The sequence below is a fragment of the Sander lucioperca genome, chromosome 19 (assembly GCF_008315115.2).
Source record: "Sander lucioperca isolate FBNREF2018 chromosome 19, SLUC_FBN_1.2, whole genome shotgun sequence".
Classification (NCBI taxonomy): Eukaryota; Metazoa; Chordata; class Actinopteri; order Perciformes; family Percidae; genus Sander; species Sander lucioperca.
In genome coordinates, this window is record NC_050191.1 from 10983981 (window position 1) to 11001216 (window position 17236).

At 41.9% G+C, this 17236-nt stretch overlaps 1 protein-coding gene across 4 annotated transcripts in view; it reads left to right on the forward strand.

The window, feature by feature from the left end:
* The first annotated feature begins 8103 nt into the window (after window positions 1-8103).
* The window catches only part of slc24a4b (solute carrier family 24 member 4b), a 43260-nt gene continuing 34127 nt past the window's right edge, over window positions 8104-17236 (forward strand). The window contains exons 1-2 of one of the 4 annotated variants that reach the window (XM_031321930.2): window positions 8104-9271; window positions 14201-14305. In XM_031321930.2, coding sequence (XP_031177790.1) covers window positions 9109-9271; window positions 14201-14305 — 268 coding nt within the window. In that variant the 5' untranslated portion in view covers window positions 8104-9108. The remainder of the gene's footprint in view (window positions 9272-14200; window positions 14306-17236) is intronic. The other 3 variants (XM_031321929.2, XM_035995237.1, XM_031321931.2) reach the window with 3 other exon arrangements.

The following is a 17236-nucleotide window of genomic DNA, read 5'->3' on the forward strand; positions in this document are numbered from 1 at the left end:
CCACTGGAGCTTTCAACCACATCTCACGCTCTTCTTCAGCAGATAAAGCTAACAAAGGCAGCATTTATTAACTGGGTACTGTATTGGGTTGCATTATATACAGAACAAGTGTCACATTTTGCCCTTCTTATACTGAATTAATCCACCAAACATTTAAGGGCATCTAGGGAGTCAGAAGCCACCTAACTGTACACCCCTCTGGCACTTATTATGTGTTATGGAACTTTTTTGAGAGATAATTCAACAGGAATGAAACACATAAATGATCAATTTGCTGTTTGTTGGTACAGATAAACCTGCATCTCATGTAGTTACAGTATAAAAGCACTGTATGAATCATAATCTTTGGTGCAGATGCTGTCTTGGTTGTCTTTGTTGCCTTATGTTGACGACAGCTGTATGGGTGAGTTTTCATATCTTGGAAGATAAGGAGAACAGTACAGGCGATGGCTGCTGCCTCCAGAATACACAGATTAGACGTTCTGTTGCTTGTCTCTGCCCTGTTTACTCTTCACACCTGAGCAGGCCTACAAATAAACCTGCAATGCTGCAACAGAATGTTCAACACTCACGATTAATATTTAATTTTTCCTGCAGCTCACTGAGGAGCTTATGCAAGGAGTTAAAATCAGCAACTCTCCAGAGACATTTCCTGTGTGTGTGTGTGTGTGTGTGTGTGTGTGTGTGTTTGTGTGTGTGTGTGTGTGTGTGTGTGTGTGTCTATTAGTACCAGTCATTGGCTAAAGTGGGCTCTGCAATAGTTGGCAGATTGAGAAAAAAAAGAGTTTGAGAGCTGGGGATATTTCTCTCTCCATCTGTTTACTTGCTTCAGATAATTAGTAAAATATTAGTTACAATGCCAGCAGTGCATTAATTGAAGGTGTCACGCTTCCTTTTTTGGCTCAATGTCACCTATCCACCACAAACACAGCTCAGCAAAATCAGCCCCACTTACGGTATACATGGGATATCCCAGCACTGGGTAGTCACTGTGCAAACACTGCAAAAGGACATTGTACTGTATCCCAGTTGTCGTTTTCTCCCTTGTTTTAACCATATAAACAAAAGCACAGAGAAAAAGCTATACTGTGTTATATCAGCGGTTTCAAAATATTATTTTAATTACAAAGTTCTTGAAGGCATGAACTTGAAGATGAAATATTTTTTTTGATCTGAAAGCATAAGAAACAGCTGTCTTATCCCAAGATACTCATGAGTCAGTTGAAGACTTGGTTTTTGACTACAACTTCCTGTTTTTGTTGCACAATAAAGCATAATGTTTACCTGTGCCATGATAAAATGTAACAGTAACACAAATAGAGAAGAGTCTCAAAGCCAGCAAATTTGACTCAGTTATGTGAGTTGCACAGCAGCAATGTTTATCTAAAATGTGTTACCATTGTCTAACATTAGCGACCAAAGTCTACTGGTCATACAAGACTAAGTAAGGCTGTAGGCGCAAAATCTTGCAGTGTACTAAATTGAGCAAAAGTGCATTTTATGGTGTTAAAGAAATAATTTGTAATGGAAAGATTGTGTTATTTCTTTTATCAAATGTTGCATGGTCTTTAATTAAAGATGCAGTAGGTAAGTCTTATAAACTAACTTTCTGTCATATTTGCTGAAACTGACCCTATGTTCCAGTAGAACTATATGAAGCTGGTAATTTAAAAAATAAAATCTGGTTCCTCTGGCACTAAAAATTTTGAACATCTACAATTTAATGACAACTGGGAAATATCTATTTGCTGAGTGAAGATTAGGTGATATGAATGAAAGCTCCAGAACCGCTATGGACCATGTAGTGAGATTGTTTTCTCAACCACAGAATTACAGTTCCGACTTCAGCTTGCAGAAATAACCTAATGGGACCTTTTGGGTAATGCCAGTCCTTCATTTAGCATTTCAAATTCAATTCAATTCAATTCAATTCAATTCAATGTTATTTATAGTATCAAATCATAACAAGAGTTATCTCGAGACACTTTACAGATAGAGTAGGTCTAGACCACACTATAATTTACAAAGCCCCAACAATTCCAGTAATTTCCCCAAGAGCAAGCATTAGCAGTGGCTAATGCGACAGTGGCGAGGAAAAACTCCCTTTTAAGAAGAAACCTCGGCAGACCCAGGCTCTCGGTAGGCGGTGTCTGACAGTGCCGGTTGAGGATGTGATGAACAGTGGCAATAATAGTCACAAAGATAATGTAACAGTGACTACAAATGGTAGTCGTAGTAGTTCATGTCATAGCAGGGCACTGAAGGGCGTTACAGGATGTAGCGTGGCACAGCAGAGCATGGGTGGACGTAGCAGGACGCAGTAAGACGCAGCAGGACGCAGCCGGACACTGCAGGGCATCGCAGAGCGTAGGGCCACAGTAACAGCTCCAACCAAGATCTTGGTGCCACCCTAATCCAAGGGAATATTCTGGGCGAGAAAGAAACATAAGGACTCCGGGGAGTAAACTCTCCTCAACCGGATCGGGCTGTACTGGCCTGCCTCCCTCTACTCTACTCTACTCTACTCGCTCCGTAACTATAAGCTTTATCAAAGAGGAGTGTTTTCAGTTTATTCCTAAATATGGTGACAGTGTCTGCCCCCCGGACCCAGACTGGAAGCTGGTTCCACAGGAGAGGAGCCTGATAGTTGAAGGCTCTGGCTCCCATTCTACTTTTAGAGACTCTAGGAACCACAAGTTGCTCTGAATTCTGGGAGCGTAGTGCTCTAGTGGGACAATAAGGTACTATGAGCTCTTCAAGATATGATGATGCTTGACCGTTTAGAGCTTTGTAGGTCAGGAGAAGAATTTTAAATTCAATCCTGGATTTAACAGGAAGCCAATGCAGAGAAGCTAATACAGGAGAAATATGATCTATTTTCTTAGTTCTTGTCAGAACACGTGCTGCAGCATTCTGGATCAGCTGGAGAGTCTTAAGGGACTTATTTGAGCATCCTGATAGTAAGGAATTACAGTAGTCCAGCCTGGAAGTAACGAATGCATGGACTAGTTTTTCAGCATCGTTTTGCGACAAGATGTTCCTAATTTTGGCAATGTTACGAAGATGAAAAAATGCTGTTCTTGAGGTTTGTTTTAGATGGGCATTGAAGGTTAAATCCTGACCAAAAATAACTCCTAGATTTCTGACAGTAGTGCTGGAGGCCAGGGCAATGCCATCCAGAGTAGCTATATCTTTAGATAATGAAGTTCGGAGGTTTTTGGAGCCCAACACAATCACTTCAGTTTTGTTTGAGTTTAACATTAGAAAATTGTAGGTCATCCAGGTTTTTATATCGTTAATGCACACTTGAAGTTCAGCTAACTCACTGGTTTCATCTGGCTTGATTGACAAGTATAATTGGGTGTCATCTGCATAGCAGTGAAAGTTAATTGAGTGTTTCCTAATAATATTGCCTAGAGGAAGCATATATAAGGAGAATAGAATTGGTCCAAGCACCGAGCCTTGAGGAACGCCATGGCTAACTTTAGCGTACCTGGGGGATGTAACGTTAACATTAACAAATTGAGATCGATCAGAGAAATAGGACTTAAACCAGCTTAGTGCGATTCCTTTAATGCCAACTAAATGTTCTAGTCTCTGTAACAGGATGGTATGGTCAATAGTGTTAAATGCAATATTATCAAATTATATACTGTACCTCCCCACTGTCACAGTTTGAGAGTTCAAAAGGAGGACCCAAATGCAGGAGACCAGTTAGGCAGGTTGATGAAACAAAACCAGCTTTAATAGCAAAAGCTAAAGACAAGAAATACTAAACACTGGAGAAGTAAATACTAGGAAATATCACACTGATATACACAAGGAAAGAAGGGTGGTAATGAGGAACAGGTCAAATACATCAGGGCCGGACAGAAAATCACTAAGGCGGGAAAACACACAAGGCAGAAAGTAAAACAAGACATGACACATGAGTAGAACCTACAAAATAAAACAGGAAATTAAAAAACTCCAGGTTCATGACAGCCATGCTGTAGTTAAGTGGTATCATTGCAAATAGTAGCAGTTGATAATCATTCACTGTCTAGTCACATAGACTAGTCACACATTGTTTAACTTGGACATACCACCAGTACTTAATTCAAAAGCCTACATAGTAAATTTTGCATTGAAACAATATCTTTCATTGAAACATTATGTAAACTGTGCCATGGTTCTGTCGGATCTTAATCACTGCATTAAACCAATGAATAAACCACATGAATCATCGAAGCAATTATGGAGTTGAAAGCTGACATGAGCAGAGCTGAGTCAATTGCTGTGCAGCACTCACACACTTCATTAGTGATCTGCAGCGCAGGGACATGATACAAACGTGGCATTTATATCAAACAACACATTTACAGTACACCGACTGCTCCTTTTGACATCTACCCACATTAAAACACTCCTACAGAGCCAATATCTCACCGTCTGCCGGCAGCTAAACCCACGGTTCACACACATTATCTCTGCTGTGGATCTGCGGCCATTCACTGGGTCCTGCAAGAGGCAAAGGAGGCCATGTATGTATGTTTGACCAAGCCAGGGAGTGTAAAGCAGTGGCTAAATCTCTGTAAGCAGGCCCTGGCACTGCTCCCCAATTGCCTGCCTGCTGTGTGGGCAGGGGCCTGGTGGGGACTAATCCCTTGGCATGGGCACGGGTCACACATGTTGAGTGTGTGTGTGTGTGTGTGTGTGTGTGTGTGTGTGTGTGTGTGTATGTGAAGACCCAAGCTGCAGGATGAAGACAAGTCCTGGCAACAGATTCAGAAAGCCCTGACTAATAACCTGCAACGCCTTCCATCCTTAACTAGCAGCCTTCACTACTTGAAAGTCTTGGATGCTCCTCGGAAATGAAGGGTAAAGTTTTTGGAGGTCTGCCTCATACTGTACCAACAGGGACAGCCCTGATCTTACATAACCTTAGTCTGCGGAGAGATTGCGTCAGAGTGTGAGGCCTTTGACCCTAACATGCTGCTCAGTTTTTGCTGAAGTGGGCAGCAGTGGGGGCTATAAAGGTTGACATGCTGTTTCAGGCTTGTCAACCTGTGTGTGTAGATTGACAGTTAAGGTGACCCACAGCAAGCCTGGAGGCAACAAGAGCAGCTTCTGCTCTGCAGCTTCACAAATCCCCCAAACACGTGTGAATGCTGTATGTAATTCCAAGAAAACATTGCACTCAAGTGTTAAAGGAATACTATGACATTTGAGGAAATATGCCTATTTGCTCTCTTGCTGAGAATTAGATGAAAAGATTGACACTACTTGCATGTCAAAATCCACCTACCAGCACCTTTAAAGCTCACACACATTACTATATTATAAACATGGCCAAGAAATCGTGACTTGATACATGAATATATATTAGTGCTGTCAAATGATTAAAATATTTAATCGCAATTAATCGCATTAATGTCATAGTTAACTCGCAATTAATCGCAATTAATCACACATTTTTATTTATTCTAAATGTCCCTTGATTTCTTTTTGTCCCATTATTCTTTCTCATTTTAATGCTATGATATCAGCTAGACCCTCGTCCTCCATGTTAACATGCCTAAATGCAGTAGCCACCCATTTAGCTATGGCTGCAGTAAGTTTGTTCTTAGTTGTGGTATCCATGTGCTTCTGTCTGAAGTCATCCATTGTCGCCTGGCTTTGACGAGGGGGACGGAGAATTCGCATCAGCTGTGTGCTTGGCCATCAAGTGGTATTTCAGACTACTACTCTTTGGCCGGCTCGCAAGCCCAAACAAGTGTGTGCGGCGTGCCTGTTGTTTTGTTTCCGGTCTAGCTAGATCCGGTGTAGTGTTGTAGTTTTTCTAACATTACTAGTTGTTGCAACAGCATGTGAAAAAACTACAAAGTTTGCTAGGCCAAAAAGAACATTAATCTTGCGATAAAAAATTGGACTCCCTTAAAATGGGTTTGCGTTAACGGCGTTAATAATGCGTTTAACTGACAGCCTAATATATATGTAGCTTTATATTAAAAGTGACAGGTACGCTAAGTATGTAGCTTGAGCCAGGAGCCGATTAGCCTAGCTCAGCATAAAGACTTGTAACACGTAACATGAATTTACCAACATCTCGTAAGTGCACTAATTCACATTTTGTATCTCATTTGTTTATTCTGTACAAAAACCAAAGTGTAAACATCAAGTTTGGTTCTATAGGGCGTTACCGTTAAGTGCTCTATTTTTTGTAGACCAGAGGTCTTCAGCTAGCTATTTCCCCCTGCTTTCAGTCTTTATGCTAGGCTAATGCCGCGTACACACTACGAAAAAATAAGCCGATTTTGGGCCTGATTCCCCCCTCCCGACAATGGTCAGCCACGCTCCGATTTTTTTATTGTTCTCTGCGGTGTGAAGTATGTCTTTCGTTGTTTGTGAATGGAATGTGTTAGTGTGCTGTTCTGGCCAAATGGTTGCTCTCCACACACTATAGGAACATAACTGTTAAATGTATCATTACATGTTGTTATGTGAAGGCTCTGACACACCAACCTGACGGCTGACCGTTGGCAGAAAAGGCAGTCGGACGGATCATTCGGCTCCCGTGAAATGAAAACCGGAAATGACGGAACATCTCTCTAGACCTAGTAAACACAGAGCATGCTGTCGTCAGTCATTGTTTTCATCAGAGAGTGTTGATAGTAGTCAAGAAGGTTCATTGTTGTCATTACTCGCTGAACGGAAGAAAATAAGATGACTAGTAATAAGAAGATACTGGCGTCAGCTCCGGTTTTCTCGTGCACTGATTCGCTAGTCAAGGGCTAGCACTCCACCAATCAGATTGGTCATTGAGTCTGACTGCCCACTGGCCGATTCAACAAGTAAATCGGCCAAAATGGATGCTAACGGCTCCTCCGACTGACGACGGCACGGAACACACCAAACAGACTTGAGTCACCGATCTCGCCAGACTGTCCGAAGGCCGATAATCGGGTTGGTGTGTCAGCGCCTTGAGGGATCTCTCCCATTTTCACCTGTTAAGATTTCAAAAATCTTTAAGTATGGGCCAGGCATTACTCTCGGTAATTCTCTAAAAAAGCTAATAAGCGAATTTCCCAAAATGTGGAACAATTTCTTGTAAGTGGAAACATCATCTGCTTTTAATTGAATGGGCCGAACTATTAAAAGTTCAGTAATGGGAAGCGGCTTAATTATTCCGGGAGCAGTTTATAAATACAGCTGGGTAATAACAGAGGAGATCTGCATTAGAGCAAACAGCAGGGCGGCAGGGCGGCAGGGCTTTTCCACCAACACTGCTGCAAAATGTACTTTTCAAACCACCAACTTTGAATCTCTCTCTTTTATGTGTTAAGGGAACAAGACAAATTTATAAAAGAGATAATATCTTGGCAATATCCATTCCACAGCATTAAATTACGCTATCATAATAACTTATAGATATCAAAGTATAACATCTATTCACACACTGATCTTAGCATGTACATGTTGGTGTCCAGAGAATAGAACTGTCCAATTATTTCCTGTTACACAAAGTGACAGCTCAACAGCTAACACCAAATAATAGGTGAGCAATGACACCTGAGCTTCTCCAATCACATAGAGCCTTCAGGACAGGAGATTTGAGTTGGGCTGTTGGGTGACACATTTGCAGGACTGCCAACTATCAAACCCTAATTAGGGGTGTAGTGGAGGCTAAATCCAGTTCCACTCAGCATTTGAAGCTGACATATACATTTGTGGAATATTCATGACACATAAAAAAGTAAAGTGAGGCTCTTTCATATTAATGATTTCCCTTATAATGGTAATTGTTGTCCTTCTAGTGATCACTGACTGCAGGGCATATTTTACCCACATTTAATTTACTACTGCCACACTGACATAAAGGGCACCATTACATTATTCATTGTGCAGGTCCAACAGCTCTGTTTGTGTGAAGCAATTTTCTGAAGGGCAAAACGTAAAAACTTGGCAAAAAAACCCTTTAGGCAATGAGGAATTATTTCATGGTTGTAGATTTGGAAGGGAGGGGGCCAGGCGCACATGAGCCTGAAGATCCATAACCTTAATTATTCAGCATGCTATCAAAATGAGGACAGCAGGTGAGTTGGAGGCCAGTTATTAGAAGGGCTGTGCTCGGGACCCGGGAAAATATTGGATTTGGTTTAATAACACAGCAGTGTTGGGATACGCTGTTTTGTGTTGTATTGAGCAGCATGATAGGGCTTGCCTCGTCGCACAAATCCAACCTGTACGTGTTATCTCGCGGCGACGTGCAAATAACGTGAAAGATGTCAGGACTCCAGAGTCCAGGGTGATCGATGAGCAGCTGTCCGCAGGTTTCAATGTGGACAGTCGAGAGACAGAAGAAGGAAAGCGTGTTTTTTTTTTAACTGGCTGTTTGCACATGCAGTCCTCGGGAAAGTTAAAGGGGCCCGCGGTCTCATTGGAGGGCGCATAGTAAGAGGGCAGCTGGAAGCAAAGGCAGCTGATGGTCCTCTCTGATCAGCACGAGGATTTCTGCACTGAGGAGGAATTCATGTGAAGTGGGAGGCGCCCGAGCGAGGCGAGCGGCACGACTGCTGGCCGAATTCGAGAATTACCCTTGATGAACACAGATTGGTTTCACTTAACAGGCGCAGGTGCGTGGAGTTTGCGATACGGCGCAGCTGAGCGATTCCACGTTTCTGACTGTACGCTGACGCATTTTATGCCAAACAGAAACTATACGGAGAGAGGTTATTGCAGCAGTTGATTTTTTTTTTCACGGGACAGGATAGGCTACATGTTGCAATGGGAGCCGGTCCGATACCCATCCTCTTGCAGAATCCGAATTCAGAAGCAGTGCTATCTTGATTTGGAGATCTAGCCTATAGGCTATATCGGAATTTGACCGCCGTGTCATTGCCCAGTCCAATATCCGGCAGCTGAAAGGCATCTTCTTAACGGCAAAGAGGAGAGGTGTGTGTGGGGGGGGGGGGGAACTGTCCGCTTCACTACTCTCCATCTGCGCCCTGGACGGCTTGAAATGAGGACCACATCCCGGCTGTGTTCCGTGTGAAGAGGAAAGTGGGGCGGCTGTTTCTTTGGCTCTTAAGGACGCAAAAATAGTGGCCGCCGGCCGAGCTGCGAAGCATGGAGCGGGACGACACCGACACCGTGAGCGCGTCCAAAAAGACAATAATTGCCAAGATATTTAAAGTTCGGAAGAGGAGGGAGATGCTTTTCGTTCAGGTGTGCTTTATCTGCAGTGCCCTCTTCGTGGCGTGGAGCATGTCGGCGCTGTTGACCAAGACAGGTGAGTGGGGAGAGACTGCTGAGATGCACCGGGGCACAGGGAGCTGAGGACATAGCGGAGAGGCTCAGAAATCTGCAGTAATCAGTTAGGCTAATTGTAATTATAGAGCATCGATCACAAAAACAAACCAATGCGCTATATAGTCAAGGGCATGGCATCAAAACCATATAATCGTCTGCATTCATAAATAGGAGCAGGTCCAAAATGAGTATGCGGTGCTTCTGATTGTGGTTTTCTATCCATTTAGATGAAGTGTGTAGTTTGTATTAAAATGCAGTAAATAGCCCATGATGTGCTTTGGCCCAACACGCTCCGTAGAAAAAGTAAAAGCTGCACATGTCAGATTAGAGCATTGTCTTTTATCTCAATGCTGGACACATGCGTCTGTATGCCGCAGTGTGCGCGCCTTGGCAGCGGCACGTTTTTAATTCAAGAGGCAGGCTGCTCCACATGCACACAGCGATCAAGTAACCGATCCCAGAACGAGAACAATTTGATTTTGGTTTGTTTGCGCTTTGCCATTTGCTCCCAAATCTGCCTTTTTGATTGTTTGGCGCCAGGCGCATCGTCGGTCACACTACACTGGAGCTCAGGATGGTGGTTAATGCTGGCATCATCTCGTCTGGCCCGGGGCTTCTCACATCATCGCACACACTGGATCACCTCAACCACCCTCGAGCAGCACGCTTCCAGGTTCCGCATGGCCATCGAAGGATGCGGATTTTACGCAGAGGCCACTGCCGACCATTTAAAGGGGGGTGATAAACACTGGGCTGCATTTGCTTGCTGATTGTTTCAGTATTCATAGCTGATGCTCGAGGTGTGCGCTGAGCAAACGACTCAGATGGGTGATCATGCGTGTGGTTTTCCCCCATGCAGGCGCGCGCACTCCAAACAACATGCCCTCCCATGCACACATGTCAAAACTCTTACCGCAGGCCCGTGCAAACACTGACACGCAGAGCATCCCACACAGCTTCACATACAGTTATGTAATCTAACGATCAACCTTGACATTTGCTGGTGATGAATGATATGTGACACACTACTGGGATCAGAGGTTAACTAGACAGAACACATTGTACAAGACAGTGCTGTTCATATTAAGGGAACAATAAAACTGTGCAGTGGCAACATGCATTTTGCAAACACTTATTAGTGCAGCCTTTAAATCAGGAATTATTGCATGTGGGCATGGAAGAGAAGAGGGCTTGGTCTTTCCCCCCCCACTCATAGTGCTTCTAAGCCTCAGCCCCAGACCCTGTGGTGGGATCTGTCCATCTGCAACCACTTAGGCCCCCAGGGCTGAAAGCTGCTGTATATTCACCACAACTACGGCCTGAGATCTCTAACTCATGTATCAGGAGTTTTATTAATTACATTAAAAACAACAAGAGGCTTAACAGATTATTCTGGAATGATATCATACAGGCCAGTGCAAATCTCTTATCTCCAAAGGCAGGCACTGGGAGCCATTTAAGCCCCTCTCTGTCACTAATGGCTTGCCTTTTTTCATTTAATCAAGTTCGCCCGACCCACACGCGGTGATTGTCATGTGGGGGTATTTGACAGAAGGCGTTTTCACGTGAATGTCAGCCTGTTTGACCAGCAGCAGCGGTGGTGGTGGTGGAGGTGGGATTTCAAGGTGACATGCATGAGAAGTGACGATAGGAAACCAGAAATCCCCTCTGAACCCACGAGACCTAAAGCTCACCATAATCAGATCTGCCTAATTGAATAGCTGTGGCCTTCTCATCTTTCATCCATCACAACAGGAACACACATTTGTCATGTCACAGTAAAACCTGCGCCTTGTGTTTGCCACCCATTTGATTGATAGTAGTGTGGGCGAGTGTTGATGTGCTGTATGGTCCAGATGGATGGGATTTGATGTACTACTCCCGGGTTACAGCTCCATAAAGAGGGGTGGGGCGCAACACCATGTTGTGCATGCTGATGGGGCTGCGTTTGGGTATGTGTGATGGAGTTGCGCGTGGGGGACTAGAACAGGTGTTTATGAGAAGCAGGGCTCAGCTTTGACAGGTAGCTGCAGCAGACTGACGGTGATGGGTGGGGCAACAGGAATGTGAATACTCATAGAAGGGGAGCATCTTCACCGCACAAAAAGATTGATGGATGGTTGTCCTTGGTCCATCTCCCTGCTGTGCTGATTGGACAGAGCTGGAGGATGACATTACCACTGGGCTATTGTTGTTTGCACACTCTTTTCTCCCTTTGCTACTCAATATAGTCTGATAGAAGTGTACTCACATCCTTTTCAGCCCATTGAGCTTATTTCTTTGTTTCTGCTCCAAGGCAGCAAGTAGATTTAGTGTCTCTTTAATGTAACTGCAGTTGTCAGAATTAATTTAGGATGACCTTATTGCTATGTGTATACCAAGCAGTGTAGCACAGATAAAATGTGCTTATCTATAAAGTAAAGGCACACAGAAAGTAAACCACCAACGCTGAGCAGTTTTCAAATCTTGTCATATATTTTTTATTTATTTATATAAAGCATCAGAAAAAGGTGGACAATGTTTATGTCTTATAAGACTCTATAGAGCTTGTGAAGATATCTTCAAATGTTTTGTTTAGTCCCTTTTGGACTAACAGTCCAAAACCCAAAGATGGAAGACTAAGAAAACCAGCCAACATTCACATTAAAAATATGTTTATTTACTGCAGGGCCAAAACTAATCACGATTTCATTAATTCTATTTTAAATTGAAACTGTAAAATGTCAAAATGAATAACAAATGTGTATCCCACCTTCAATTGTTGAACTTATAGCCAAAGTAATGTATAAAGCTAAAGATGGGGGGGGCATCTTTGCATTTTTAAGCTATAAAAAGCAAGTGTTTTGTAATTCTTTACTCACCACAAAGGTGAGTGATTCTTGGCTTGAGTTTTGTCCACCACAATCCACAGAAAATCTTAAGTTTTTGAGATTTCCTGCTGACAAACAAACAAGGGTTAATCAGGGGCAATCAAAACCTCCCAAGTTCTTCACAATACCAAAAATACTGTGGTCATTGAACATGAAGAATAAGATGATTAATCACGCGAGTCATGCCCACAACAGACTGCAGCCCTTATTTTACCCCCAGCCTGTCCAGAAGTACTGACGAATCACGCCTTCATTGTTTTTCCTTTTTCAGATGCTTGGCAGGGAGCATGCAGTACAATAAATGGCCTATGTTCAACGCACGCATGCACGCACGCATGTATGTAGTCGTCCTCCAGGAAACATCATAGAATCTGTGTTTTAAAAAGATTTCATAGTTGTGGTCAAGTGATTCTACACATAACAGCCTGGAGACATTGCATTTAGATGGACTGTCAAGCTAATTTTCCAAAAAATGTTTTAACAGTCCACCGCGTCCAAATCAGTTTGTTGTGTAAATGTGAAATGCCCCATGTGCGCTACACATGATTCTTTTATTGTTATGTATGACAAAAGTGATCATCTCTTGGCACAGTGTCCACATATCTCCATGCCCTCCCCTGGCCTTACATTGGACACTGGTGTTGTATTTTGAGCGTTGCTAGAATAAATTGAAAAATGAAGGGGAGACCAGAGACCGTAAGAAACTTGGCTGCTTAGTGAGGAGGAACAGGTTGAAAGCGATGACTGGAGGGTTTGGTCTTTTGGATTGGAGAGCTGTGAAAAGCAGCTGCAGTCGCCTTGCGTACAATCTGTTTGTCCAGCGCCTGCCGATCGTCATGCTGTCTAACTATACTAGATTGAAAGCCATTTAATGAAGACATTTCCGTGTCTGTGCACCAAAAGTACCATTAGGTACAGGTAGATGCCGTGAGAAAAAACACTAACTGGAAGGTTGGAGAGTAGAAAATGAGTATCGGTGACTAAAAATGTAATTGACTAACATTGTCAGGTTGTGGTTGGCCAGAAATGACTCGTAGATAGGCTGCTCATATTCACAAAACAACAATTTCTAAAGGTGATAACATGTTTAGTTTGTTCACTGTCCTCAAACAAAAACAAAATTATTACTGCTTTCAATTTGACAAAGATGTGTACTGAGCGGTACAGCACCATTTCTAATTTACTTCAAACCAAAGCTATTAGTCATTTAATTGATTAGTTAATCAACAAATTAATCTGCAATTGTTTTAAACTATTTTTCGTTTGTCGTTTCTTTTAAGCAAAAACGCCACACATTCTCGAATTGAAACTTCTAAAATGTTTGGATTTTCTGGGTTTCTTTGTCATCTGTGATATTAAACTGAATATCTGTGGGTTAGGGACTGTTGGTTGGAAAAAATAAAGCAATTTGATTATATCACCTTAGGCCTTTTATAATAAATTGTCCTGGGCATTTCAGAAGTATTTTCTGACATTTTATAGACCATACAATTAATTACTGAATTTTCCTATATTTGCCAAGATAATTCTTTTTTTTTTTTTAGTTTTTTTTTTTAGGTCAGTGTTCTTAAATGTGTTACCCTTAAACTAGTAGTTGTCTCCATGTCTTCACCATTACTTCTGCTGAATCCTTGCCAGAAGAGGAATTAGCCTCCTGAGACGAGTGATCATGGACACATTCACGTGGTCAGGGAGACACTTAAGATCACGTGTGTCCGCTGCCTGCTACAAAGTCTTTCACAACCATTCTGTAACCTACAACAGACCATCTGTTCTCGGGGTATTCCCCAGGGATCTGCTCATAATTGCATATACATACAATACTGTTTAATCATCCTGCACTGCTTTGCCAATTCATTGCATTTGTGTGTTGACATTTTATGAAAAATAGTTTTTTTTTTTTTTTTTTTTTTTTAAAGGTTTCCCTGTGGCAAAAGAAAAAAAACATTAACCTCCAACATGTGCCTGGAACTTTCATGCTTGGATACTTTATTGATGATGAATGTATGATAAGCAGAGGTTTTTGTTTTCTGTTGCAGGCCATGGGATGTTAGTAGAGGGACATCCGGACCCTGAACACTGGGGAAGACGGCTAATGGCTTCAGTACCAGACAACGAAACGGAGCAGAACTGTTCAGCGCCAGGTATGCTATGAGATTAAAGCTGCACTAATTAAGTTTTTTTTTTTTTTTTTTTAAATTAACAATGGATAAATGACTGTGTAATGTGAAAGAGGTCGCTCATATTGATGGACCAACAGAGAATTATCACTCAACTGTGCAGTGTTCCCCAGCTCCACAGAGCATTTAGTGTCTTTTAGTGCATTATTTTGGTTTCACGCCCCGCAGTTAAAACACCATGAAAAGCCCGCTATACGCTACCTGCCCAGCACCAAATAGCAGAAAAACAAAAGTTAGCGACTATCTGGTAAACGTAGTGGAACATTTAGAAGTTGAAGAGCCAGATGTTTCTCTCAGGAGCTCACAGACCAAAACAAGAAGAGGGAATATTTGACTTAGATTTGTCAGGCGGACAGAAACACGACTGGAAATGAATGTTAACGTTGCTCCACGTCTGCTGGATGTGTACATAGGCAACTGTATTCCATAACAACATTGTCAACAGTTGTCAACGCTGTTAACAGCTTGTTCTGCTGCAGAATCAATGAATACTGCTTTAAATTGTGGTTTTCTGCCAATGAGATATAGTCAAGATCTCCTTATTGTTATATCCTCATGTACTATCTCCTTACAAATCTTTATCAAGACACATTAAGCCAGGAACATTTTTTTTTTTTATATTCTTATAAGATTTGATGATGTTTATCGTTAGTGGATTCTCCACTAATCAATGACTAATACAGTCTGAGGATCATTAAATACACAGAAAACTATGGGTGAACTCTGTCGAACGGAAGACAAACAGTACATCAACTGTAGAAAAAACACAACAGCCAATAGCTGTGGAGTTTTGAGTTGATGTGCTGCTTTGATTAACCACCTTCATGGGCCTCTATTCTGACTCGGTTTAGGTCACTTGCGCTGCAATAAGCACTGAAAGGGCTATTAAAAGGTTCAGGTATTGATTGTGTTAGAGCATCTTTGGTACACTTAAAGGAAGCAGCATTCTCTATAATTAGTTAGACTGCTGACAGTTCCACTGACACTGCTGCATCAGGCTACGACAACAATAAAAGATACGTTTTTCATGATATTATTGATTGAAATGTACGGGCAACAATGGCCATGTCATTTGAATTGCCTCGTGTTTTACAACCACTGGTTCATTTGAGCTTTCTGTGATCCTGCATAATGGCCCAGAGGGAGAAGCATGACATTGAAGTTGCCAGGGTTAGAGGTTTAGTATCATTATGCATTTTCATGATAAATGTATGTACTTTTATATACTACTGTGATATTAATTTGCTGTACAGGATTTAGGATTTTATCTACCTGCTCTTAAAGTCAAAGTGAACATGTATATGGAAAGGAGACATGTTGATTTAAGCCTGAGAAGCCCTGATGAGAATAATTATTTTACTAAATTAGGTGCAACTCAATATTGGGTTTTGTATTACTATTTGTGTTTGGCTAGCACACAGAGGATGACACCAGGGCTCAGACAATTTAGGAAGTAATTAAAGAAATTACCGTTTTGTTGTTTTTTTGCAACATCGCAAGTGACCCAGAAAGGACTAACTGGCTAGTACTTCATTACTGGTCGCAGTAGGCAGAATCCCTCAGGGATTAGTGAGTCATTGGTACTGTAACCTGCTGTTTTATATAAAAACAAGCAAAACAAACATTGACTTTGAAAAAGTTCACATTGAAATGGTCACAATACTAAATGACAAGATTATGGGCTTTAATTTTTTCACTCAAAAGCCATCTGCACCGGAGGTACCAGACTGTACCTCACATTCCACACATTTCATCGGCTCTAGTCCTCCTCTTTCTGATCCCACCACTGCTCTGCCTCTTCACTGTGAGCCGATCATATGACTTGTTGTTCTTGGCTCTTGGTCTCGTGAATAATCCTGTCTCACATGCAGATTTCAGGCACCTCAGCTGACCAGTTGCTTTGTTTTACCCAGTAGTGTGCAGTATGAGGGGCTCTGAGTATAGCTGTACATACTATCATATAGAAGCAAAGTATTTGATATAGCACTTTAACAAGAAACAACATTTAAACAACATTTAGACTTCAAGGCCAAAACTCTTAAAATGGGGGGTTGACAACTAAGACAATTGTAATTGTTCTCAGGGGAGTCTTGATATCTTTATGAAACTATGTATAAAAGAGGGTAATCTTGATACAAGATAAATGAAGTCACTGCATAAATATCAAGAAAATGGCATTTAATAAATGTTTCGCAACAAGTTGGTTTGTTATTGGTAAGATAAAATCACACAATGAGCTTAAATGCCATGACTCATAGATATGATTCAAAGGAAAAACTGCCATATTTTTCAGTATTGAGGCCTCATTCTCATTAACTCAGTTTTGCACTCACCAACTCTGTATGGAGAGATTCTTGAAACCCCTGGCAATTTAACACATCAGGGCAAGCAACGCAAGCTATCTGAAGCTTTCAAAAAAAGAAGAAAAGTCTTGCATAAATCATTTGAAATGCTTGTCTCCGAGTCTGACTGACTACAATTAACTTATTGTTCATGTTGCAGTTGTCGGTGCGAATTATTGCTAATGAAACAAAATCCCATCAGGGAGTATGACTCAGAATGGATGTTCATGGTCTGTGGAGTAAAAAGTCAAATCTTTCTATGATGACAAACTTGTTTACCATCTTAACGTTGGTTGTGAACTGAATAGACGTCTTAGTTCACAACTCTCACAATAAGTGAAAAACATGTTTGTAATAACAGATCTGTGTGTTTGTCCTGATTCCCTGTGCAGTTGTTTGTCTGGAACTGGTGTGCACCCCTCCAGGGAAAAGCAGCACTTACCGTGGACGGACCCCGGCTCGAATGGATGGGAATTATTATTGGAGGCTTTTCGTTTTATGCTGTGTGTGCAACATCTGAAGCTCAGTTTAATTAATTGTGGGCTGCATAGAT